General features: G+C 43.3%; 1 protein-coding gene across 5 annotated transcripts in view; it reads right to left on the bottom strand.

Annotated features, from left to right (window-relative positions):
* Window positions 1-27,320, bottom strand: part of LOC148357379 (chemokine-like protein TAFA-2) — a 114,229-nt gene that overhangs the window by 46,705 nt on the left and 40,204 nt on the right. For all 5 annotated transcript variants that reach the window (XR_015852049.1, XR_015852050.1, XM_088347842.1 and 2 more), the window contains exon 2: window positions 11,702-11,796. Coding sequence is in view for 3 of the 5 variants with exons in the window: in XM_088347842.1 (XP_088203968.1) it covers window positions 11,702-11,796 (95 nt within the window). In the remaining 2 variants the exon portion in view is untranslated. The remainder of the gene's footprint in view (window positions 1-11,701; window positions 11,797-27,320) is intronic.

Here is a 27,320-nt window from a genome sequence, read left to right as displayed (position 1 = left end):
TTGAGAGATAAATTGTTTACTTTGGATAAAGTGGATTTGGTGCCAAGAAGGAGGAATTCTGTGTTATTGGCATTTCATTTAAGAAAGTTTGTTGTGAACCATGTTTTGAGTTCGGAAAGGCAAGAGGTGAGGGAGGGAGGTGGGAGTATGGAGTTTGGTTTGCAGGAGAGGTAGAGTTGGGTGTCATCAGCAAAGCAGTGAAAGTGGATATTAAATTTGCGGAGGATATGACCAAGAGGCAAGAGGTAGACGATGAAAAGAAGAGGACCTAAGACAGATCCCTGGGGTACACCTGTGGTGACTAGGGAGGGCTTTGAGGTGAAGAATTTCAGCTGGACAAACTGAGTGCGGCCAGTGAGGTAGGAATGGAACCAACTGAGGGGAGTATGGCTGAGACCAATGGAGGAGAGTCTATTGAGGAGGATAGAGTGAGAGATTGTGTCGAAGGCGGCGCTCAAGTCTAGGAGGATGAGGATGGAGACTAAACCGGAGTCAGATGCTATGAGGAGATCATTTACAATATGGATTAGGGCAGTCTCTGTGCTGTGGCGGGGGCGGAAACCAGACTGAAAGGGCTCATAGAGAGAGTGGAGGGACAGGTGCGAGTGGAGTTGAGCAGCAACAGTTTTTTCAAGGATTTTCGAAATAAATGGAAGGTTGAAGATGGGGCGGAGGTTGTCAAAGTTGTTGGGGTCAGCACCATGTTTTTTCAGTGTAGGGGTAACGGCAGCGGTTTTGAAAAGTGATGGGACAATACCAGAAGAGAGTGAGGAGTGGATAATTGCAGATATGAGAGGAAGCAGGGAAGGGAGGCAGGATTTAACAAAGGATGAAGGGAGGGGATCGAGCTGGCAAGTGGTGGGCTTGGATTTGAGTATGAGGTTGGATAATTCAGCAGTCGTGGGTGGAGCAAAACTGGAGAAGAAGTGACAAGGAGAAGGAAATTCAGATGGGGAGGGAGCAGACAGGTTTTGATGGAGTTGGTGATGAATCTTAAGGATTTTGTGATTGAAGTACTCCATTATGGAGTTGCAGGTTGTTGTAGAGTACAAGTGGAGGGGGAGAGAATTTGGTGGCTGGAGGATTTTGTTCATGACAGAGAAGAGAGTTCTTGAATTTCCTTCGTTGGAAAGGATGAGGCCGGAGTAGTAGCTGGATTTGGTTTGTTCAATTTGGTCCTTGTATTTAGCAGTATGGGTAATGTACATGTCCTTATGGATGGTGAGGCCGGTTTTCGAGTTGGCGGTTCTTTGATTTCATTGACCTAAGAGCGGGTGTAAAACCAGGGGGCAGATGTGGAGAATGAGGCAGTCCTGGTTTTCAGGGGGGCAAGAGAATTTAGAATATTTGTGAGGCAGGCATTGTAGTGAGCGGCGAGGTCATCCGGGCTTGAGAGAGCTTCTGGGGGCGGGGAACGGTCAATAATGGAGCAGAGGGTGTCAATGTTGATATTTTTGGTATTTCGAAAAGAAATGAGACGGGAGGTTTTGACAGTAGATAGACAGAGTACGGTGTTAAAAGTGAGGAGGACATGATCAGATTCAGGAAAAACATCAGCAGTGGGCTTGGAGGTAGAGAGGCCAGAGCAGCAGACCAATGTGTGGCCTTTAATGTGGGTGGGGAAGTCAATAAGGCTGTGTATCCCGAGGCTCTCTAGGCAGGATGTGAAGTCTCTGGTGAGTGGCAGGTTGGGGTTGTCCATGTGAATATTGAAATCTCCCGATAAAATTAAATTTGGCGAGAGAGTGGATAAATGTGTAATTAAGCTGGAGAATTCATTGATAAAATCACTATGTGGCTTCGGGGGGCGATAAATTGTAGCAATAATGGTTGGCGAGGGTCCGGGGAGCTTAAACACCAGGCATTCAAAAGAGCTCGATGCAGTGACGGAGACAGGCAAGACTTTCCACTTCTCGCGGTGGATTACCGCGAGACCTCCTCCACGGCCGTTGCCACGGGGACGGCAGATGTAAACAAAGCCAGGAGGAGTAGAGTCATTCAGAGCAGCGAAGTCGTTTGTTTGTTGCCAGGTTTCTGTTAAAATGAGGAAGTCGAGTTTTCGTTCGGCGATGACGTCTTGGATGAGGTGGCCCTTGTTCCTGAGTGAGCGGACGTTCAGCAATCCAAAGTTGACGGTGGAGGTGTCTTGTTTGACGGCGGCAGTGCTGTTAGCCGACCTAGCTAGGCGGGCTAATGTATGGCAGTTAGCGCTACGGCCGCAGTTAATGGGAGGGCGTCGAGATGTGGACCAGGTCGAGGTGATTGAGCCGGGGTTTTTATACTTGACATGTCTGCGTGATCCGCGGTGAATGTAGCGGCGTCGAGGCAGGCGAGCGATGTCAGGATGGTAGCAGCTCCGGTGGCGGAGGCCCCAGTGCAATCCACCGGATCCGGAGAAGATCCGCGACAGAATAGTGAAGCAATCCTGTCGCTGGATGATGGCAGAACGTCAGGAGTATCAGAAATAATCCAAAGGCGGCGAGGTTTTGGCACGCCATGACGAGGGAGAGAGGCCGGTGCAGTGACAGCTGGTATGTTTAAGCTAAGTTACGAGGGTTTGATTGATTAGGTGAAACGTTGGTTCATCAACCACAGTACCCACAGTCCAAAACAGAAGGGCAAAAGAAAGATTTAAAAAAAAAAAAAAAAGTATCTGAGCTTCGAAAAAGTTTTGGAAAAGTTTTGGAGTGAGAAGCGGCGACATACACGCCAGCGTCCTCTCACCCCGGATGAAGGTGGCTCGCTTTTCTGACCTTAATTGCAATTTTGATACCGTTTTCAATTTTAAAAGAAAAGTGCATTTTCTGTGCTAGTTACTTTTTTCCCGGGGAGAACATGAACACAGTGACATACAAACATAACTTGAGATGACGTACTCAGAGACAGAGTGTACGACTGTAACAAAATATCAACTATTAATGTAAAAAATAAAACCGAATTGGAGTTGATTAAATGGTCCCAGCCGGGTAGCACCGGATTCTTTTGCGGTTGCCACGGCGCCCAATTGGCCCCGCCCATCGACACCAGCTGAGACGCGTTGACTGATTGCTCCTTGGGAGTACTTAAACGCGGTCTTTTGAGCCGTTAGTGGTCTGAGCGTCTGTGATACTTATGTGAAACTTCTGCAAGACTCCTGTTAAACTCTGTGAAATGCCTAGTCTGTGAATTTGCCTGCGTTTGATCCCGTTTTGTTTTTTGGCCTGATTTGTTTGATTTTTACTACTCTTTTGTTTGGATTTCAATTCACTTCTGTGACCATCGTTCCCCAGGTAAAGTGTGCGCGCATTCTTTCTCTCCTTAATAAATTGTGTTTCCTGCCCCAGTCCGTGACATCAGTAACAGTAATGGAATTGTAACTGCATTAGTTAGACTACCCAGCTACTGAAAAAAATAACGTTGTTACGTAACGGCCATCCATCCATTGTCTTCAGCTTATCCGAGGTCGGGTCGCGGGGGCAGCAGCCTTAAAAAGGAAGCCCAGACGTCCCTATCCCCAGCCACCTGCTCCAGCTCATCCGACGGGACCCCGAGGCGTTCCCAAGCCAGCCGAGAGACATAGTCTCTCCAATGCGTCCTGGGCGGCCCCCGGGGCTTCCTGCCGGTGGGACATGCCCGGAACACCTCCCGAGGGAGGCGTCCAGGAGGCATCCTTATTAGATGCCCGAGCCACCTCAACTGGCTCCTCTCAACGCGGAGGAGCAGTGGCTCTACACCGAATCTCTCCCGGATGACTGAGCTTCTCACCTTATCTCTAAGGGAGAACCCAGCCACCCTGCGGAGGAAACTCATTTCGGCCACTTGTATCCGGGATCGTGTTCTTTCGGTCATGACCCAAAGTTCATGACCATAGGTGAGGGTAGGAACATAGATCGACCGGTAGATCGAGAGCTTTGCCTTTCGGCTCAGCTCCCTCTTCACCACGACGGACCGGTACGGGGTCCGAATGACGGCAGACACTGCACCGACCCGTCTGTCGATCTCCCGTTCCATCCTACCCTCGCTCGTGAACAAGACCCCAAGATACTTGAACTCCTCCACTTGGGGCAAGACCTCCTCCCCCACCCTTTTCCGACTGAGAACCATGGCCTCGGACTTGGAGGTGCTGATCCTCATTCCGGCCGCTTCACACTCGGCTGGAATCGCTCCAGCGAGAGCTGAAGATCACGGCCTGAGGAAGCCAACAGCACCACGTCATCTGCAAAAAGCAGTGACGCAATGCTGAGGCCCCCAAACCGGACTCCATCCCCGCCAAGGCTGCGCCTAGAAATTCTGTCCATAAAAGTTATGAACAGAATCGGTGACAAAGGGCCCTGGCAGGCCCCAACCCTCACCGGGAACGAATCCGACTTACTGCCGGAAATGCGTACAAGACTCTGGCATACAGGGACCGCACAGCCCGGATAAGACTGTGTGGTACCCCATACTCCCGAAGCACCCCCCACAGGGCCTCCCGAGGAACACGGTCGAATTCCTTCTCCAAGTTCACAAAACACATGTAGACCGGACAGGCAAACTCCCATGCACCCTCAAAGACCCTGCAGAGTGTATAGAGCTGGTCCAGTGTTCCACGGCCAGGACGAAAAACCACACTGTTCCTCCTGAATCCGAGATTTGACTTCCTGGCGGACCGTCCTCTCCAGTACCCCAAAATAGACCTTACCAGGGAGGCTGAGAAGTGTGATTCCCATGTAGTTGGAACACACTCTCCGGTCCCCCTTCTTAAAGACGGGAATCACCACCCCAGTCTGCCAGTCATGAAAGCAATGTCCCCGATGTCCACGCGATGTTGCAGAGGCGTGTCAACCATGACACGCCCACAACATCCAGAGCCTTAATGAAATCCGGGCGGATCTCATCGACCCCCGGGGCCCTGCCACCGAGGAGCTTTTTGACCACCTCGGTGACTTCAACCCCAGTGATACGAGAGCCCAACCCAGAGTCCTCAGGCTCTGCTTCCCCAGAGGAAGACGTGTCGGTGGGATTGAGGAGGTCTTCGAAGTACTCCACCCACCGATTCACAATTTCCCGGGTCGAGGTCAGCAGCGCCCCATCGGCACTATACACAGTGTCTATTCATACTATACACAGTGTCGATGGCACACCGCTTCCCCCCCTAAAACGCCGGATGGTGGACCAGAATTTCCTCAAAGCCGTTCGGAAGTCGGCTTCCTTGGCCTCGCCAAACTCCTCCCATGCCCGAGTTTTTGCCTCGGCAACCGCCGAGGCCGCATTCCGCTTGGCCAGCCGATACATGCCAGCTGCTTCCCACAGGCCAGGAAGGCCCTATAAGACTCCTTCTTTAGCTTGACGGCATCCCTCACCGCCGGTGACCAGCAACGGGTCTGAGGGTTGCCACCGCGGCAGGCACCGACTACCTTACGGCCACAGCTCCGATCAGCCGCTTCGACAATGGAGGCGCGGAACATGGTCCAGTCAGACTCAATGTCCCCCGCCTCCCTCGGGACATGGGCAAAGTTCTGCCGGAGGTGTGAATTGAAACTTCTTCTGACAGGAGATTCTGACAGCCGTTCCCAACAGACCCTCACAACACGCTTGGGTCTGCCGGGTCGGGCCGGCATCTTCCCCCACCATCGAAGCCAACTCACCACCAGGTGGTGATCAGTTGACAGCTCCGCCCCTCTCTTCACCCGAGTGTCCAGAACATGCGGCCGCAGGTCAGACGAAACGACGACAAAGTCGATCATCGAACTACGGTAGAGAGGCCAGAGCAGCAGACCAAGTCCAATGTGTGGCCTTTAATGTGGGTGGGGAAGTCAATAAGGCTGTGTATCCCGAGGCTCTCTAGGCAGGATGTGAAGTCTCTGGTGAGTGGCAGGTTTGAGGTTTCTCTGATCCAATACAGGTGATTCCAATCACCAGTATCGTTAACGAGCACTTGCTAGCTTGCTAACAAGGTTATAATTTGTATCACCTGAGTTAAAGAAGAGCAAACTTCAAAATCTGGCAGGACGTATGGCCCTCCAGGACCGGATTGCCCAGGTCTGGCCTAGGGTGTCCTGGTGCCAAGTGCACATATGGACACCCTTATGTCTGAACATGGTGTTCATTATGGACAAACCATGACGGGCACAGAAGTCCAATAACGAAACACCACTCGGGTTCAGGTCAGGGGGGCCAATCTTCCCAATCACGCCCCTCTAGGTCTCACTGTCATTGCCCACGTGAGCGTTGAAGTCTCCCAGCAGTACGAGGGAGTCCCCAGGGGGCGCGCTCTCAAGCACACCCTCTAAGGACTCCAAGAAGGGTGGGTACTCCGAACTGCTATTTGGTGCATAAGCACAAACAACAGTCAGGACCCGTCCCCCCACCCGAAGGCGGAGAGAGGCTACCCTCTCGTCTACTGGGGTGAACCCCAACGTACAGCCGCCGAGCCGTGGAGCAATTAATATGCCCACACCGGCTTTGCGCCTCTCACCACGGGCAACTCCAGAGTGGAAGAGAGTCCAACCCCTCTCGAGAGGACTGGTACCAAAGCCCAAGCCGTGCGTAGAGGTGAGTCTGACTATATCTAGTCGGAATTTCTCAACCTCACGCACCAACTCTGGCTCCTTCCCTGCCACAGAGGTAACGTTCCATGTCCCAAAAGCCAGTTTCTGTAGCCGGGGATCGTCGCGCCAAGGGCCCCTCCCTTGGCCGCTACCCAGCTCTCTGCGCACCCGACCCCTTTGGCCCCTCCTACAGGTGGTGAGCCCATGGGAAGCGGGTCCCACGTCGTCCCTTCAACCTGTGCCCGGCCGGCCCCCGTTACGTAACGGCGTTATTTATAAAGGTGTTATTCCCAACACTGCTGATAACAGAATCATAAACACTGGCTTCCGCCATTCATGACTCTCCTGTGGAGAAATTGGTCTTTGAGGATGGCGCTATGAATAATTCACCAATGCATAGCGATGAATGCTAATATTGAACAAATATGGATATGTGTCTTCTGATCTGACAGAATCAATGTTAAATGTTATGACCCAATAAAATATAGTACAGAATGTGAAATAAACATTTTTATGTATTGTGGCTACAAAGGCTTCAAAAAAATTCAAATGATTAATACATTTATACTTCTGTATATATTTGTGTATTTAATATGTTGCTTTTATTTGACGAATCAAAAGAAAACCTCAAACATTTTGTCAACAAAGGTAACAACTCCAAACCCCCAAATTTTGGTTGTGTTTTACTCTTTTCTTTTACTTAGCATAAAAAAAAAAGAAAACCTCAAAAAAATGGGTTAACACAGGTAACAACCCCAGAACCAGTATATATATAATTAAATATATACATATTTTTATTTCTTTATATCTTTATTTTTTTATCTTAAACCAAATGGATGGTTATTTTTTTGAATAATAAATATAATTTCTTACCAAACAAAAAGAAAACCCTAAAAAATACATGGAACAAAGGTAACAACCTTAGGTCCAAAGATTTTTGTTGTGTGTGATAGTTTATACTGTATATTATAGTTTTAAAACGAAATGGACACTAAAACAAATGCAGTTAAGCAAGGTGACCACCTCGGGTTCAAAGAGGTTGGTCGTATTTGACACTTTTCTGTTATTAATTAAAACCAAAAGAAAACCAACAAAGGCAACAAAGGTAACAACACTATAACCAAAGATACTCTTTTCCTATTTTTTTTCTTTTTTTTAAACCAACTTGACAAAAATTGAAGTTAACAAGTATAACAACCTAAGGGGCCGGTCACACAGACATTTGCGGCTGAATCACGGCCAGAAATTTCTGCCTGTGAGGCGGACGCTATTGGACGCTTTGAGATCGCCATACAGACGAGATACAGCAGTGCTTAACACGCGGTCAGAAATTCGCGCGCGGGTGGCAGCGCGAAAAAGTTTTGCGCTGCTCAATTCTTCAGAGCGCGGGTACACAGCCTTTCACGAGCGTATCGAGGCTGAACGCTGTTGGGCGCTGTTGGACGTTTTGAGACCGCTATATAGACGAGATACAGCAGTGCTTTACTCGCGGTCGGAAATTCACACGCGGTTGGCCGCGCGAAAAAGTTTTGAGCTGCTCAAAAGTTTGAGCACGTGTTAAACCGCGTGCCGCACACGTGGTCAACACGAGGTAATGACGCGGAAATGACGCGGAACGACGTGCTCTGGCCGCGGCCAGGGCGTGGTTACACATGGGTAGGACGAGAAATTTCAGCGGGTAATCGTGGGTGGAGCATGGTAATAGCATGTTCTGCGCCTGTATCGCGGTGTTATTACGTGAAATTAGCGTGTTACGCGTGTGACAGTCAAACGCCTTTCTCCGCGTATATACAGCGCGATTTGCCGAGCACACGTCAGTTGTGCTCGAGACGTCAAGGGGGTGAACATGGATCCCCGTCAGCGTAGTGACCTCGTCTTAATCCATTTTTATTTCTTGACATTTCTTTTCAAGATAATAAAATAAAAATGATGCCATAGCTTGAAATCTTGATCTTCACGGGACTGTGTCTTGAGCGGTTATGATTTCTACAGCCCGGTGTTATCCGAGAAATGCATCCCTGCCGAGATTTGCATCCCCTCGCTACTACAACCACTTTTACCTCGTTTTATCTCACTTTTAGGGAATGTAATGGCGAACATATAACCAAAACCACTTCGTCTTGCGTTTGTTGGGAATGTAATACAACTTAAACCATTCCGTCTTTGTTTTTGTTGTGAACGTAATCGAACGGTAAATCCTCCCCCCCTCGCGTGAACGCGCATTCTGCTGCGCTTCCAACAAAAGCGATCGTATTCTATATAAAATGCTTATTAAAACAATAAAGCGAGCTAATTATAACAATTGGGAGATCCTAGTCTATATAACGCGTTTATTTAAACAATAAAGTGCGATCGTATTCTACAAAATGCGTTTGTTAACGCGGATGAAAAAGTCACCAACGTCAATGCACGCTTCCAACAAAAGCGATCGCAGCAGAATGCGCGTTCACGCGAGGGGGTGGGGGGGTAGGCTAGTGTTGCGTATGAGTTGGATTTGGGCACAACACCGGCTCGGGAGCTTTTATACTCGTGGTCCACACGAGAAAATGACGCAGAAATGACGCGATGAGGAAGCGGAACAGTCGCCGGCGTCTGTTTTGCGATGAACAGCGGGTTGGCCAATTTTGCGCATTTTCCATCGCGGGCAACCACGGGCAAATAAAAAACGCAAAATTTTAGCCGTGATTCAGCCGCAAACGGCTGTGTGGCCGGCCCCTTAGGTCCAAAGATTTTGTTTGTATGTATTACTTTTTGGTATTATTTGTCTAAACCAAATAGAAACAAAAAACTGATTTACCATGGTAACAATCCCAGATCCAAAGATTTTTCTCTTTGTGTTAGATCCAAGGTAAAAACCCAAAACAGGATTCGGGAGCATATGGCCAGACATGGCTCTTATCACAAGTACATATGGCTTGGAGATAAAATTCTGATTAGGCAAATATCAATTTGCTATTTCTATAGCACTCCAACTCTGATGAGGGCAGAGTCGTGTTTGGTGCTTGCATAGCTGGCGTAACACTAGTATTTAGTGCAGTTTGGTCCAGTTAATAAAGAGCACAGGGGTGTTCAAACTTTTCAGAAAGCGGGTCAGATTTGGTAAGCTGAAATTATGTGAGGGACGACTATTACGCCTGGCATTCTTTGAACAGTCTTCATAAGGTCTAATGAATTCACATTCAGTCAAAGATTTGCAGTGCTTGTTGATCAGGGTCGTGAGCTCGTAGCTCATTTTTGTTGAATTTTCATTCGACTTGCAGGGTCTCGTGAAAAAGCGTTCGTTTCCAGATAGCTTTTTGTAGTCAGCATTTCTTATCTATTATATTCTTTGAAAACAGCCACAGTCTCTTAGCAAATTAGGCAGACACAGTTGTTTCGGATTTCGGTAAAAAAAATACATTCGCAATGTCAGAAATGGGGCAGCCAAAAATTCTCTCAAAATGCAAGGACTAGGTGGCCAAACGGTCTCTGCCATCTTCTGGTGATTTTTTTTTTTTCCTTCTTTGTACAAATGTATTTTATACTAGTTGAACGCATTATGGCGGGGCGTATATTATTAATTCTATGATGGAGGCCGCAGGGTAGTAAACATTTGATCAGAGGCCATAACCGGCCCCGGATTTAGTTTGTCAAAATCCCAACTTTTTATCTTAAGAAGCATAAAACCGATTTTTCCAGAAAAGAGGAAACATTCGTTTTTCTCTTTCTTTTAGGAGAGGAAAACAAATCAACATGGTGTGTTTTGGTTTTGTTCTGAGCTGCTCTCATGTCTTCATGCTTACAACAGATTTACATCCACGGACACGACGCACTGGGGAAATTAGCTCGCCGCGGCAGATATCGCAGAGGGATCGTATAGAAGACGACTCCCTGCAAAAAAAAAAAAAACAGTCCTTGCCGGCCATCGGGTGTTGCTGCATAATTGGTCAGCAAAGGGAAGTCAGGTGCGCATCTATCATGCTTGCTAATGGCCACCCTGTCTGCCAGGATCTTTTACAGGCTGCCGTGTGTCGCCATCAAACACCAACTCCACCCGTAATTGATCTCGCCGGGTTTGCAGAGCTTGACAACACTTTTAATGAGGAAGGGATCGAGTGGAAATGGACGCGATACAATTAAATCAAATTAGTAAAGCCTTAGTTACTGTTGTGGAATTCAAAACATGTACCCTTGGTAAAAAATAATAGACTTGTGGGACCTTGTCAATAAAATTTGTTTTTTGGTATTGAAAAAGGGATTTTTTTTTTCCCTTTTCTTCTTCGTTCAACATCTGGGTTGTTAGCCGGGTAAAACAGGCGATTGAGCTGAGTGTTTTGTTCAGGTTTTATTTATTTTTTACACAAAATATTCCAGGCACAGGTGAGGTATAGAACAAGGCTGTTGAGAGGACAATGTTGTACACAGGGTTCGTACACATTCTTCATGGCCAAATTAAAGCACTTTTTATCACTCGAAGTTCCAGTAATTTTCTTACCCTTCCGAAATGACCAGTGGACAGCCAAAAGGCAGTGTTATTCAAAACTAACAACTCAACAGCCGATCTTGTTCGGTAAATGTGGCAAGGTGGAGTTGTTCATATGGAATTTGGTGGTTGTGGTGTTGATATATGCATAACGAACTTGTGCACAGGACCTTTTGTTCAATAAGTCACTCAACTACAGTAAGAAGTGAAGAAATCTTATGTGCTTCATATGGAGTATTTAGCAATAAGCTAATTCGCATGCCTTGTCCCGGAATGGGCTTTTTAGATGCTGAAATAATAGCATAGCAACAAACATTATTTTCTTCCTTTTAGCATGCAAAGAGTCATAACTGAGTTGTATTGTGCACACGAGTATTATTCTTATTTGCCGATTAATGGTGAAAATAATCCAGACAGTTGGTTGTCCTTTGGACATTATCTCTAGAAAAGCCAAATGGCTTAGCTGTGGTACTTCTAGTGTTACTTTCAAAGCCAATATTTAAATTTCTCCAGTACCTTTAAATTAAGAAATCTAGTGTGAATACGTTTTTTTCGTACCACTCCCGTTCAGGCGTTCTGTAGGAATTTAGGTTATATTTAAATGTGTATACAGAGATTTCATCTACCAAATATGAATGAATGAATGAACGAATGAACGAGCTGAAAGTGTTTTCACGGTAGTTTCGAATAAATAAACAAAAAAATAAATAAAATAATAAACATATATTACCTGTCGTGCCCTCTGATACATCCCAGAGACTGATGGTGAGCACCATGACAAGTAAAAGCCCTTTGCCTCCAACCGCCACATGTCTCTCACTCATCCTGTTAAATGGAAATACATTGTTACATATTTTAAACTGAAAATCAAATTTGAACAACTTGCTGGATGAAAAAAGAAAAAAAACCTAGTGGTCTTACCTGAGTAAAAAACAACAACAAAAAAACAGCCCCCAATGTAAAATCAACACTAAATGGTTCGACTTTATTTTCTGGACTAAAAGGCGCTCCTAAAAAAACAAAAGTAGAAAGGAAATATAGTACTGTAAATACAATCTAAAATGCATATTTACAAAAATGCTACTAAGTATGATAATCATTTACAAATGAATGAAGTTAACTTAGTTGATAAAGTAATTTTCTTAATATTATACCTATTTTTTTTGTTTGTTTGTACATTCAATTTTATGATATTTTTTTAATGCAACCCTCACTTTTTAGTTTTAAACTCATGCAACCTAATAGTCTGGTGCGACTTATGTATGAAACAAATAATTCAGGAAGAAATGTTTTGATAATCATTCAGGAAAATACGGTATTTTAAAAATGCATTGTATTAAACTTACAATTATATAACTTAATTTGGGTTGCAACAAAAAAAGAATGTTTTAATAAAGATTTAACTGTTTGTTAACCAGTGAATCACATAAATTGCATCCTTGTGTTCTAAAAGTGATCATTACTTAATATAAAACTTGTGAAAACATATGTAATCAAATTTCAATAATAGTTTGGCCCACAGTGTGTCAGAAAATTAGCAACAATGGGGATATCTTTTTACAACCCAAAAATACCTTAATGAAGAAAGAAAAGTGTCATGCATTCTGGATTAATTAAAACTCAACTAAAATAAATACATTTTAGTATATTTTAGAGTATATTTTTAACCATATACTTATATGGTTTTAATATTGCTGATTGTTATCTCAAAACACTTATAGATCATGAAAGGGTATACGAGTAAGCTGTAAGCCATAATTGGCAATATTAAAATAATAAAATGCTTGCAAGGTTTCAGTTGATTTGTAATTAATCAAGAGTGTATGCCATTCTTGCTTTTTAATTGCATTACAAAAAATAAAGAACTTCATCACAATAATCTAATTTTCTGGGGGGGCTAGGCCAAAGGTTATATACTGCATTTTTATTAATATTTTTCCCAAGGTTTGCACAGTGCTGGGAAAAAGCATATGCCCCCTTGCTGATGTCTGTGTTTTTTTTTTGGCATATTTATCACTCACAGAGGTTTCAGATCATTAAAGCAGTTTTAATATCACACAGAGACAACCAAAAGAAATGAAATTGCTTTTTTGAAATGTTGATTCCATTTTTTAAGGCACCAAAAAATCAAAACCTAGCTGGCCCTGTGTGGAAATAGTAATTGCCCCCTGAACCTAATAGAAAGTTGGGGCACTTTCGGCAGCAATAAGAGAAATGAAACGTTTATGATAATTGGTAATGAGTGTTTTAAAAGGCTGTGGAGGAATTTTAACCCACTCTTCTTGGCATAATTGTTTTAAATCTGCCATAATGATGGGTTTCCTAGCATGAACTGCCCGTTTAAGGTCACACCACAGCATCTCAATTGCCAAAAACATACTTAACTGTTTTTTGTTTTTCTTTCAAATGTTTGGCCATTTTTACACCAGATGTAACAGGGTTCACACCTTCCAAGAAGTTTACATTTTGACTTATCAGTCCACAGAATGTGTCTCCAAAAGTCTTGAGAATAATCAAAATGTTTTTTGGCAAATTTAAGACGACTCTCTTTGTTCTTTTGTGACAGCAGTAGTTTTCTGCTGGGAAATCTCCCAAGGATGACATTTTTGGCCAGTGTCTTCTTTATTGTGAAGTCATGAACAGCTTTGCTTCCTCAGGACTAGAACAACTTGCTGTGGTTGATGAAATCATGAATTTTGGTGTTTACCAGAAGATTCCAAAGGATACCTTTTGGCCATCAGTTCATGCCTTTAAACTCAAACGCTTTTGGCTAATGCAGCAGGACAACAATCCGAAACACACCATCAAGTCCACCTCTGAATGGACTTAAACGAGCAGTTATTGTAGGATTCCTGTTTTATCTCCAAAACGTGCCCAGTGATACAATGCACCAGTGTCCGAGCGTGCCCAATAAACAGAATAAAGTCATCATCACTCGATCACTGTAAGATTGAGTATGGTTTGCCTTGTCTATTCCTATATGTCTATGGTCTCATGTAGTCTTTGACAGACAGCGATCAGCTTTCAAACACCGAAAAAATGTCGAACGGCAACAGCGCAGTAATTACTGGCATAGGGTTGGTATCGGATGGTGCGAGCGTGCAAAATTACAAGCTGCGTTTGCGCCTTACTCGCCGCCTCAGCCTCTTATCTCGCCTCGCTCATTGACATATAGATCGCCCGAACCTCAAAGGGATTCTCGGGTTATTTACATAGCTAATTACAGTTACTTTGGACGAGTAATCGAGCGCTTTGGTGACGATTTTGGATGCCTCTCCCGGACTATGGATCGAACCCTGCGTCAAAAAAGGAAACTCCGGATATGAGCGCATTCTTAAACGGGATGCGGATATATGTCATTATGGCACGACGATACAACTGTAAAGAGGCTTAGGTCCCGATATTGTCTAAGACTAATCAATAGTTGTTATTTCAGCCTCTGAAGCACCTAGAACAATTATTCCCCCAAAAATTGTAGTTTACATCATTGTATTTTGCAATTATTGCATTATTACAAAGACATCAGATATTATTTACAAATTTAACAAACCGAAATCTTAAAAAGATGACAAAGAAACATTAAGTGTATGCTCTCCCATTTTCAATGGAGGAAAATAGCCAATACTACATGCAGTGACATAAACCATTAGCAGATGAGCATTTTATATGACTTGACCAATAGCAGACAGGCATCTTATAGATGGAACTCTACATACATACAAAGATAGTTTTTGGGCACGCAAAAAAATTTGATGTTGACGTTTATAACGGTAAAAATGCCGTAAAAAGAAGCCAGAAAATATATTCTTCCTCACCGTAAATTGAGAACATTGTAAGGCACCGTCTCCCAGGGTCGACTGCAGGGGTGTCCAAACTTTTCAGTGAGCGGGCCACATTTGGTAAGTTGGTAATGTGTGAGGTCCGATTATAGAGCCTGTCATTCTTTTAACAGTCTTTAATAAAAGTTCCCTCTGTTAAGGGATTTCAGTGCTTGGCGATCAGCATTGCGACCTTATAGCTCACCTTTCTACAATTCTAATTTGACTCGCAGTGTGAAAAAGCCCTGCTGTGCTGTTAAAACAGCTTCCAGGTGCTTCACCTTTTTTACAGTGTTCATTTTCAGTTAGATTTTTGCAGTCAGCATGTTTTGTCCAGAATTGGCTCTTTTGGCTTAATTGGGCTGACGCAGCTGTTTTGAATTTTGGTGAAAAAAATCCTCCAATTTCCAGTTTTCCTCACAGTCAACTTTTCCTTTTTTTTTTTTTAAATCGTAATGTCAGTAATGGATTGGGCTAAAATGTTTACAGAAAGCTTTGGGCAAGTTGGCTAAAGGGCAACTGCCATCATCTGGTGAAATTGTGATTTTTTTTTTGTGGTACAAATTTTATACTGCCTTCAATTATTGGCCACATTTTATTAATTTTATGACAGAGGTCGCTGCCCATTAAAAACGTGGCCGTAACTGGTCCCCCGTCCGGACTTTGGATGTACCTGATCTACTGTAATTGGAGGGGAAAAAAATTAAGATTTTAAATATTTTGTTACTTTTGATGATAAATGGACGTTTGGCATTAATAGCCACTGAATGCCACTGAAAGCTTTAATTGTAATAAAGATAATTGTTGAAAAAGCTTCCTATGTATCATTCACCTATAGCAGATAGCAACGTTGTTTTCTGTCGGCATTCTCCTTCACACATACGAGATTTATAGTCAATGAGAGCTGGTGTGACAAAAGGGTTATCGGTGACAAAGTGGAAAGTTATGCTCGCTCTCTTTGTTTAGGCCTAAACGTTGTTATAGGGGGCATCTCTAGCAACGGATTTCGGTAGCTCGTCCGAGCTTGTCCTTGTAACGCAGCTTATATTGCTGATCCCATAACAAACATTACTGTTATTAAAGACAGCTGCACGTTTCCATAAAAGAAATGTCCTCGAGTTTACATAACAAGCTAAAAGAATCAATCGAGTTTTGATGGCACGCTGAACTCCTTGAGCTAAATCGGCGCTCTTTATGTAAACTAGTAAATATGACAAGGTTGTTTGAAATGAACTCGCTCAACTGTATCTCAAGATGTTTCCTGAAATAATATTTTTTTTCTCTTTTATTTTCTTTATTTTAGAACAGTAGTCCCAAACTGAATTGTGTCAGGTCTGCTGGGTGAGGCTAAATGGGGTTTTCCACAAAAACAGTGGTGATAAAAACATTCCACTGCTCTTAAAGGGACGGTGTTTTATTTTTGTCCACGAGATGTCGCTGTAATGTGTAGTTCTACTGAAAATTAGTCCAAGGAAGACTACAAACTATGGAGACTAAAGGTGAGAAAAGCGCAGCCTTTTACTTCATATTTTTTACTGAGCCTTTCACATAGATAGACAAAAAGAAGGGTAAAAGAATATATTTTAAAAGTCATAAGAAAGGGGGAAGAAGAAATAAAAAAGAGGCAAAAACAGAAAATTGGAATCAAAAGAAAAGTAAGGTAGAAAAAAGCAAAAAAGAAAATGGAGAAACAAAAGTAAAAAAAAGTAATAATAATAACAAACAAAAAATATAATTTTCGGTCTTTTTCTTTTCAAATTTTTAGTATTCTCTTTTTCACTATTTTCACTTTTCTTTTCCTTTTTTTGAGTTTGACTTTTTGTCTTATTTGCTTTTTTCATTTTTCTCTTTTTTTGGTCCTTTTTTTTTCTTTTCCTGATTTTCTTATTTCTCTTCAAAATTAATAAGGTGTGCTTTGGTGGCTTTGAGTCTCCCTATTTTGTCTTTCTTCCGTTGTGCTTTTAGCACTAATTTTCAGTGGCACGACAGAATACAGAGACATCTAGTTTGCAAATAATACACAGTCCTTTTACTTTCATATTAAGGCATGGGGCCCCAAACTATCGCACTGGGGGCAGCAAAATTTGATTTTGAGACCCCTGTTTTAGACGAACTTAAAGAAAAATAAGATTTTGCTAAGGAATGGGTGGTACTAGGTATCGATGCCAATACAATATAATACAATACAAGTATTCACATTACAGGTATCAGCTGATTTTTTTTAACTGCAATTAATTAAATGCAATATGGAGGAAAAATATTTTGTTAAGATTTTAAGGTATATGTCGGTCATTTTTGCAGACGGGAGGACAAATTATGTAATCGGGGTATTGGTTGATCGAGCAAGAAACCCCACCCTCTGTATCTCTCCCACGATTGCAAAAATTCATAAAACGGCTGCAGCATTTTTAAATTGCGCTCTGTCGGCTACCACTAGCAGCAATAGCCAACCGTCAATACTAGATCTTAGCCACACAGGTGCCACTGCTTTTAGGCGGAAAAAAACTTAAAATATAGCCACCACGCATGACGTGCACTCCCTCACTACCTGCTCTCAGCAATAGTCGACTGGAGATAATGGATCACGGCCAAAGAAATGCAGTTCAATTTGAGGGGACCACAAAGGCACGCTTCAGGGGTCTTAACTGAAAAAAAGAAAAAAAAGAAAAAGATCTGCTGCCCTTGCACTTAGTATTAGTTGATTGGGTATTATGGATCACGGCCACAGCCATGAATTCTAGGCATTCCCCCCAACAAAAGTGCCCTCTGCCAGTCCCAGCTCATAACAATAGTCAAGTGGGGATAATGGATCATGGCTGAACAAGTGCTATTCATTTTTAGTGGGAAAAAACAGAAACAAGAGCTACAACGCATGACACAAATGTGTTCATTCAGCATCTGCTCTAAGCAAAGATCAAATAGGAATAATGGATAATGGCCAAAACAGTGTAGTTAATTTTAGGTGGACCACTATGGCAAACCTTAGTGGCCAAAGTGAAAAAAATGCACTCTGCCTCTCCATACGCTCATCATTGGTCAACCAGTGATAAGGGATAATGGCCACAACCGTGCATTTAATTTTGGATAACGGTTTGTGACCATACTTTCTGGTGGAAAGAGCGGTAAAAAGAACCGCCAGGGCTGCCAAAATTGCGTTCTGCTGGCCCCCACACACAGCAATATGGGGATAATGGATCGCAGGATACTTTACAACCCACTATGTACCGAGACTGCAAAATACAAAGCAAAAAGTAGCAACAGATTACGGCAGTCATGTCCATTGTCTGGCCTGGGGGCCAGTTAAGGCCTGTGATCAAATTTTCATTGGCCCGCAGCCTCTGTCATAACATTATGTTGTATGCCAGTAATGTTGATGGCAGTACAAAATAAATTTGTATAAAAAAAAGGAATACTAGTAATTAACAATTTCACCTTGCCCTTGGCTTTTCTGTGAGAATTTTTATTCACTTTCCGATAGCAGTCTGTAAATCAAAAAAAGTTGACTGTGAGGCCCATCGCTTCCAGGAATAATGGAAATTGGAATATTTTTTTCACCGAAATCCGTAATAACTGTGTCTCCCTAATTTGCCAATAGAATGTGGCTGTTTTTTAAAAAACATATAGATAGATAGATAGATAGATAGATAGATAGATAGATAGATAGATAGATAGATAGATAGATAGATAGATAGATAGATAGATAGATAGATAGATAGATAGATAGATAGATAGATAGATAGATAGATAGATAGATAGATAGATAGATAGATAGATAGATAGATAGATAGATAGATAGATAGATGGATAGATAGATAGATACTTTATTCATCCCCGAAGGGAAATTCACATTTCCAGCAGCATCCCTGAGCTGAGAACACTACATTAATAAAGCAAAAAGAATACAATATACAAATACCCAGTGTGACGTGCAAATGCCCACTGTAGCGTGTTATATAGAATATCTAAATAGTGCTACACAGAATACATATTGCAATAAAATTCGATAATATGCAATGTAGGTGGTGTGGTTTAATGTGGGCTTTTACTCTGCCGGGTAGAGTTAAAGAGCCTCATGGCATGAGGAAGAAAAGATCTCTTCAGTCTGTCCGTAGTACAAGACAGTGACAGCAGTCTGTCGCTGAAACTGCTCTTCTGTCTGGAGATAATGCTGTGTAGAGGATGCGATGGATTGTCCATGATTGACCGCAGCTTTTCCAGTGCCCGTCTCTCAGCTACTGTTGTTAGGCTGTCCAGCTCTTTGCCCACAACAGAGCTCGCTTTCCTAGCCAGTTTATTGAGACGAGAGGCATCCTTCTTCTTGACGCTGCCTCCCCAACACGCTGCCGCATAGAAGAGGGCGCTTGCCACAACTGTCTCATAGAATATTTTCAGGAGCTTTTTGCAGATTTTGAAGGAGGCCAGCCTTCTGAGGAAGTAAAGTCGGCTTTGCCCTTTCCTACATAGAGCTTCTGTGTTGGCAGTCCAGTCCAGTTTGTTGTCCAGCTGCACATCCAGGTATTTGTAGGTCTGGACAAATTCTACACATTCTCCTTTGATGGTTACAGGAACCGGGGGAGTTCTGGTTCTCCTGAAGTCCACCACCATCTCCCTGGTCTTGGTGGTGTTCGGGTGCAGGTGGTTTGCGTCGCTCCATCGGACAAAGTCCTGAATCAATTTTCTGTACTCCTCCTCCTGCCCATTTCTGATGCATCCCACGATCGCAGTGTCGTCGGCAAACTTTTGCACATGGCAGGACTCAGAGTTGTACTTAAAGACCGATGTATACAGAGTGAATAGGAACGGAGAGAGCACATATAATCAAGAGGCACCTACAGACACAAAAAGCTAAATGGTAAGGAACACTTTGAAAATGTGTAGCAACTGGAAACTGTTTTAACAGCAATGCAGCACTTTTTCATGAGACCCTCCCAGTCAAACAAAAATGTTAAGGGGAGCTACGAGGTCAATATGCTGATCATAAAGCACTGCAAATCTTTGACTGAGGGTGATTTCATTAAAGACTGTTCAAAGAATGCCAGGCTGAATAGTCGGCCTTAACACACCAAATCTGTCCCGCTTTCTGAAAGGTTTGGACACCCTTGGATTAAAAAAATGTGCTTTTAAACATCTCTTTTTGATCATGTTTGCCAATATGATGAAATAAAATTAACATGCAAAAGGGTAAAAAAAACTTCACATATGGTATATTTTCCATAAAATCCCCGTAAGACAAAATAATGTAAACCAATTGAGAAAACAACTCATTCAATGAAAAATCAATTATCATAAGTGTTCCCAGCAGCATCACATTTCCTCTTTTTGCGGGGTATTGTAAACTGCGCGGTAGGGAATCTTCAAATGAAAATTATAGGCGGTACATTATGCGCATAGAATCGAGTAAAAATTGGTTGGACATAATCAGTTTGTCTTTGATTTGTGCCGCTAATACAGAATCCACTTTATGTGGATGGATATCGTGTCTGGTAAGGCGCAGTCAGATTTACAAACAAATGAACAAACCTCCTATTCATCATCAGTGATGGAAATAACAGCAGTATTTTATTTCAGTATCAGGGTGATCTAACTAATTCCTTTTTCTGCCGTTCCAACGCTGTTACCGTTGCTGATAGTGCGTTCACAGAAGTGATGCATTACTTTGAATAAATTGAGACGAAAGGTGTTGGCGTGAAAGAATGTTTACTTTTGTGTCACTCACAATTAAAACATAACATACAACTGTAGACATTAGTGGACACGCCGCACGTGCACACTAAATATTGTGGCATTGTGGGTAATACAGTTTTAATGTTATTAAGAAAGAGGGATTGGATAGTCACTTTTGTTGTGTATGTAGTAGGGTTGTAGTAGGATCGTAGACAGGCACGGACGGTACATTCATAGAGTGTTTACTTAACTTCTTCCTCGGTAGTTCTCAAGCACAAGTACAAGGCTGCACATTAGTATACAGCGACACCGCAGGAAGGGGAGTGTATTACACGACACCACATATTCCTTTTTTGTTAGAATAGGACACAAACAGTAGCATTAATCTGAAATACGCAATAACTCTTCTGTAAGTATGAGCTTATTCAGGAGGGGTGTACAATCTTCTTCCCGACGGATCACCACCTTATCGTGGTGGGGCACTTTGCGCATCTCCATGACCCCTAGAGCTATGTCGGCGGGAGTCTCGTACTCCTGGTAGGGTTACCCAAGCCGAACAGGTCGAAGGGTAGAGTCCAGACTAAGAGTGATCCCAAAAGCTGGTGGCGGCACGCTTTGAAGCGGTTTCCTACAGACCTGGATCCCGTTAGCCGCCTGCAGTTGTAGAAAGAAGCCGGTCGTCTAGGGTCTCCCTTGCCACTGGAACCATCTTCTATACAATCAAGATAGTGGCGTTGGGGAAAGCGCACCCCTTACGCCACTTTAAAAACCATCATTGCGCAGGTATCCTCTTTTACCTGAGTCTCCGACCACAATCCAGGATCGTACTGTTCAAACATCAGCAGACTCACAAATAAAAGAAGATGGTCATCATCGAATCGATGGACAACCCCAACGAACATTTCAATATTCATTACCAGATTAGAGGTAAATATTTATCAAAGGTAAGCAATATTGTAAGGAACTATACTGTCAATATCGGTAAGCAAAAGTGTGTAAACCTTGTAAACTTAAGCAGACTGTATAAGGATCACATCATAAACAAACATGACAATTTTTTTAAACAATGAACATTCATCATGTCTTTTTTTTTTTTTTTGAACATCACCACATCTTTTCTGTGTCTTTTTTTTTTTTTTTTTTAAAGTCACGTAATCTTGAACCCATGCAGGAGCATGTCGTATTCTCGGTGCACTCGGAGAGGGATGTGGTGAGGGCACAGTTTCAGGTTCAGGTGGCTCAGCACCTTGGTTGCTTGGCAGGAGGCAAGCATCAGCATCAGCAGGCTGTGACGCTGAAGCAGCAGCTCAGGTGGAAAAATGGGCAAGGTGGAAAGCATTCCACACCTTTCCATCAGACAGCAGATAAGTGGCTGGACCCTTTTGTGCTACCACTGTCAGTGGCTTGGTGAACTTTGAGTGTCCTTTGGCAATGATTCCAGGTTTGCAGATGCGAACCGCAGAGCCAATCTGGAAGCTGGTTGATTTTGCACCGCAACGTTTGTCGGTGTATTGTTTTGACTTCCGTTGTTTGTTTTGTATGTTTTGTAGCATGTTGCCTTTGTCAGCAGTGGGGCGCATGGAGTTAAGACCTGTGATGTGAAGCTTTGGATTCAGTGGTCTACCATGCAACAGTTCAGCAGGGGACACTGAAGTTACGGCATGTGGTGTGGCTCTGTAAGTGTGTAAAAACTCAGTGAAGAAGGCTTTCAGTGGTTTACCTTCGATGTTGGCTGTTTGTAGACAGTCCTTGAAGACTCTGTTGAAACGCTCAATTTCACCGTTGGCCTGTGGGTAGTACACAGAGCTGCGACGGTGTGTGATGTTCTTGTCACTAAGGAATGCTTCAAACTCGGTCGACACGACCTGAGGGCCATTGTCAGTAACAATTTCCTGTGGAGTACCTTCTCTGCTAAACACAATGGAAAGAAAAGTCATAACAGAGGCAGAAGTAACATTTGAGCAGAAGGCAATCTCAGGCCATCGGCTGTAATAGTCAATGAGGGTGATGGCGGAGCGGCAATCAGCAGGTGCAGAGTGAATAGGACCAACAATGTCCACAGCAACCTTTTCCCAGGCAGCAGTTGGGGTAGGCACAGGCTGTAACGGGGCACTAAGTGTGGTTGCAGTTTTGTCATGCTGCAAGCAGGTGGTGCATGATTTGATGGCGAGCTCAACGCAAGAATCCATTCCAGGCCACCAGTATAAATCTCTCAGTCTTTGTTTTGTGCGGACGATCCCTTGGTGTGTAGCATGAGCAAGTTGGATCATTTTTTCCTGTAGTTGTTGTGGTATCACAACACGATGAGTGCCACGCACAATGACACTGTTCTGCAAGGCAAGCTCATTTTGCACACGGAAGTATGGCACGATGAGGGGGTCAAGGCCTTTTGCAGTACGAGGCCATCCCTTCTGCATGTAGTGTCGCACCTTCTGTAGCACCAGACATTCCTCACACGCACTGGAGAGCTCATCAGCAGTGACTGCAGCAAAATCAGGAGACACAGCAGCCACCATCTCCAACTCCATCTCCTCGTGGTCATCTGTGATGGGGAGAGGCAAAAGTGACAAGCAATCTGCAGTAACATTCTAATGTCCCGGTTTGTATTCGATTGTGTAGTCAAAACACAGCAGTCGAGCAGACCAGCGAGCTATTCTCATGCCTGCACGTCATTGTAGCACCACGGAGCTCAGTGAACACCTCCTCAATGTGTGGCAGCGGGTGACTGTTGATCACCACAGCCTTGTTTGGTTCACGTAAGTCCACACACATACGAAGGCCACCTGTTTTCTTGCTCACGACCACCAGAGGCGACACCCAGGCAGACGCGTCGACTCTCTTGATGATGCCATCAGTTTCCAGTTTCGTCAGCTCCTCCGACACCTTGTCACGCACGGCATATGGGAGTCTGCGTAGCTTTTGCTGGACTGGAGGCACATCAGCACGCACTTTAACTTTGTGTATAAAACCTGTAGCAACGCTTAAAGCATTAGTAGTGTTGACAGTGTGACTCATCTCTGATGCGGCAGGTGTTGCAATCTGCCCATCTTGTATGTGAAGGCGAAGTGCAGTGAACAGGTCCATTCCCAGTAGTGGAGTACCGTCAGGAACTATGTAGAAGTCAGTATGTGCACTCTGGTTGCAGTATGTAGCAGTAAGTTGAAGACAGCCCAACACTGGAATTGGCTTCTTCATGTAGGTCACCAGGCGTACAGTAGACTTTGAGAGAGGCACGTGCATGAATGAATGTCTGTAAATTCTCTCTGGCAGAATTGAGACTGCTGAACCAGTGTCCACAAGCAGGTCAGTAGTAATTGACTGTTCATCATTTGCATGGAGAGCAACTGTACACGTAAGGCGCTTTGGGACTGCAGCTGTAGGGGCTACATGACACACAGTAAGGTCTGGGACAGTAACTTCTCTCACTGATCGAGCAGGAATTGCGCTGCGGCACACTTTACCAAAATGTCCCATTTTCCCACATTGGTTGCATTTTGCATTTTTAGCAGGGCATTTGGGGTCATTTGCTAGATGAGAGTTGGAGCCACAATGGTAGCAGGTTTTGTGTTGATTCCTTTTATCTCTCGAGCGCTGTGTATGCGTGCTGCTCCGATTCCTTTTATCTCTTTGTTGCATGAGCTTCACAGGGACGACGGGCACGTGCACAGGAGCAATAGCATTAGCTTCTGTCATAGCGGATTCGATCTGTGTAGCAATAGTGATCGCTTTGTCAAGTTCTAAGTCCGTTTCCAACAGCAAGCGTTCTCTGATCCTCGAAGAGGATATCTTCTCAATGAATTGATCCCTAATCCTATCATCAACAAACGTGTCAAAGTCACAGTTAGCAATTAATTCCCTCAATGCGGCAATGAACTGAGCAGTGGTCTCGCCCGGTCTCCGAGCACGCTGACGGAACTTGCTACGCTCAGCCACGACATTCATCTTCGGTACAAAGAAAGTTTTTAGCGCATCACAGGCGGATTTGTAAGAAGTGCCAGTGTCGGGAAGGGAAAGAAAAATTCTCTGCCCTTCTGTGCCTAAACAGTGCAGCAGTAGTGCGCGTTTTTGTTTGTCCGGCATGTCGTTTGCAGTCAATGCTAGCAGGTAATTTTCGAACATCTGAATCCACGTGGTGTACAACATCGTAGGCTCACCCGGGGTTTCAAGCAAAGAAGGGGGTTGTGAGATTCCGATCCAAGTCATCCTTGTCGCCAATATGTTGTGTATGTAGTAGGGTTGTAGTAGGATCGCAGACAGGCACGGACGGTACATTCATAGAGTGTTTACTTAACTTCTTCCTCTGTAGTTCTCAAGCACAAGTACAAGGCTGCACATTAGTATACAGCGACACCGCAGGAAGGGGAGTGTATTACACGACACCACAACTTTGTATTGTTTTACTGTTGACTTTTGTTGGGGACAAAATATTTGAAGTGCTGTGGGCTATTTCTACTTGATCATTTGTCTCAGGTTTTGATAGTTTGATTTTTTTAAAACTGCAATAGATAGCAATGAGAAGATAACAACTGCAGGACTTGACTTGCTTTTAGCTTGCTATTACTGTTTTTATTGTTTTGGACTGAACCCTTGGTTTCACTATCGCCCGCTGCCACAAGGCAAGAGAAATACGTGCCTCACTCTGCATCCGCTGAAGCTCAGCAGTTATATTTGGGTCATACTAATTGCATTAATAATATTCAGAATATATAATTTTGAATGAATACAACTTTATTTTTGTATTCTCATGTTCGAAATAAAAAAAACAACAAGTCAAAAAACCAACACAATGTGTGTATTTAATACTTTGTCAATAATTGTGTCTTACAGCCAAATCTCCTGTCTATTTACATACAACAAACACCTCAGAAATATACATACAGTATAGACTGTGGGTGCACATTCACTTCATCATCATCATCATCATCATCATCATCATCATCATCATTGTTATCACCATCACTATTTTCGAGTCAAGTGAGGTCACATTTATTTGTATAGCCCTTAATCACTAAAAAATGTCTCAAAGGACTACACAGGATTACAATCACACCATCGCCTGATCTTAAACCAACATGCGGGCAAGGAAAAACTCAATACCTCAGTGTGAGGATAAAGGAAACCTTGATAAAAGACCTCACAAGTGGTAATCCCCCTACAAGGATGACCAGAGTGGAATAGATTTAGCATTGGGTAATAGTACAAACATAGTAAACATCAATAAAAGAGAACAATAGGTAACGTGTTGAAATTTGTCCGGAACGCCTTAAGCCTGTAACATAGTTCAAAAAGTCCATAAAAGCAACGACACAACGACACATCTTCCCATTGTCATTATCATCATTGCTGTTCCTGTACATTTTCAGTATACTATATAATAAGAGTATCCATCAATTGTTTTGTGGTGTGTGTTGTCCGTAATACAAAGCATAGTTGGACCTGCTGCTAGAGTGGGGCAGCCCCCAAGTAGCAGGATCACCCATTATTTACTGATGCGGCACAGTTCTGAGGTCATGGGATCAAATCCAGCTACCAGCCTTCGTGTGAAATTTGCATGTTCTCCTCGTGCTTGCGTGGGTTTCCCCCAGGAACTCCGGTTTCCTTCCCAATTCCAAAAAACATGCATCTCAGGTTAATTGGCCGGTCCAAATTGGAATTTTTTAATTTGCACTTTCTGTCAGAGATAATCATTATTAAGACTCTTTGGTGGCTGTATTTACACAGATAAAGTACATATATTGTTAAAAACTACATCGTGATAGCAGGAGCAAAAGTACTCACGGCTTCCATGTTGGTTGAAAGAGAACAAAAGAGAGAACGCCCAAAGGGCGGGCGTGGTTTATTATTCGTCAGTGAAAACAGCACACACATGAGCACGACTTCAAAATAAAAGAATATAAGATTGATAAACGTACAAGAGATATAATTAGACTGATTATTGAAACATTGTTTTATGTGTGTGTGTGTGAGAAGGATTGTTTTTGTATTTAGGAATATAAAAACAAGTTATTTTCACTAGACAGAGAGATTTACATCCAAAACGGCCACCTTGACATTTTCAAAAAAAAAAATCATTTTTATTTGATATATAGGCAGTGTTGGGAATAACACCGTTATTTTTTTAAGTAACAGGGTAACATAACTAATTACTTTTTCTGCCGTTACTGTGACTGACGGTCAAAAGTCAAGTCAAGTCATTTTTATTTGTATAGCCCTTAATCACAAATAGTCTCAAAGGGCTTCACAAGTTATTACATATAAGAAGTTTAGGATTACTCGTATGCTATAGAGTAGAAGTGAGTTTTAAGCTTAGACTTAAACATGTCCACTGAGGCAGCAGATCGGATCTCAGGGGGAAGAGCATTCCACAACACCGGTGCCCGATTGGAGAACGCTCTCGAACCAGCGGAACACTTCTTGGCTCTTGGGATCACCAGGAGACCGGCGCTCTCGGAACGAAGGCTTCGGGCCGGGACATAGGGGGAAATCAGATCTGAAAGATATGAGGGGGAGAGCCCATGCATGATTTTGTATAGTAATAGGAGAACCTTAAAATCGCATCTTAGGCTAACAGGGAGCCAATGCAGGTTAGCCAATATTGGGGTGATGTGATCGTACTTTTTTGTCCTAGTTAAAAGCCTCGGTGCAGCATTTTGTACCAGCTGAAGACTTTTGAGTCTGGTCATCGGAAGACCGGAAAGTAGTGCATTACAGTAATCGAGACGGGAGGTAACAAACGCGTGAATTATGATTTCCGCATCCGACTGAGAAAGTATAGGACGAATTTTAGCAATGTTACGGAGATGAAAGAAAGCGGTTCTAGTAATTTTCTTCACATGTGTTTGAAAGGACAGATCGGGGTCAAATATG

Source organism: Urocampus carinirostris, chromosome 11, assembly GCF_059441175.1.
Source record: "Urocampus carinirostris isolate Australia breed hairy pipefish chromosome 11, RoL_Ucar_1.0, whole genome shotgun sequence".
Classification (NCBI taxonomy): Eukaryota; Metazoa; Chordata; class Actinopteri; order Syngnathiformes; family Syngnathidae; genus Urocampus; species Urocampus carinirostris.
The sequence above is the reverse complement of the archived record's forward strand: the minus strand, read 5'-3'. Positions and strand labels throughout refer to the sequence as shown.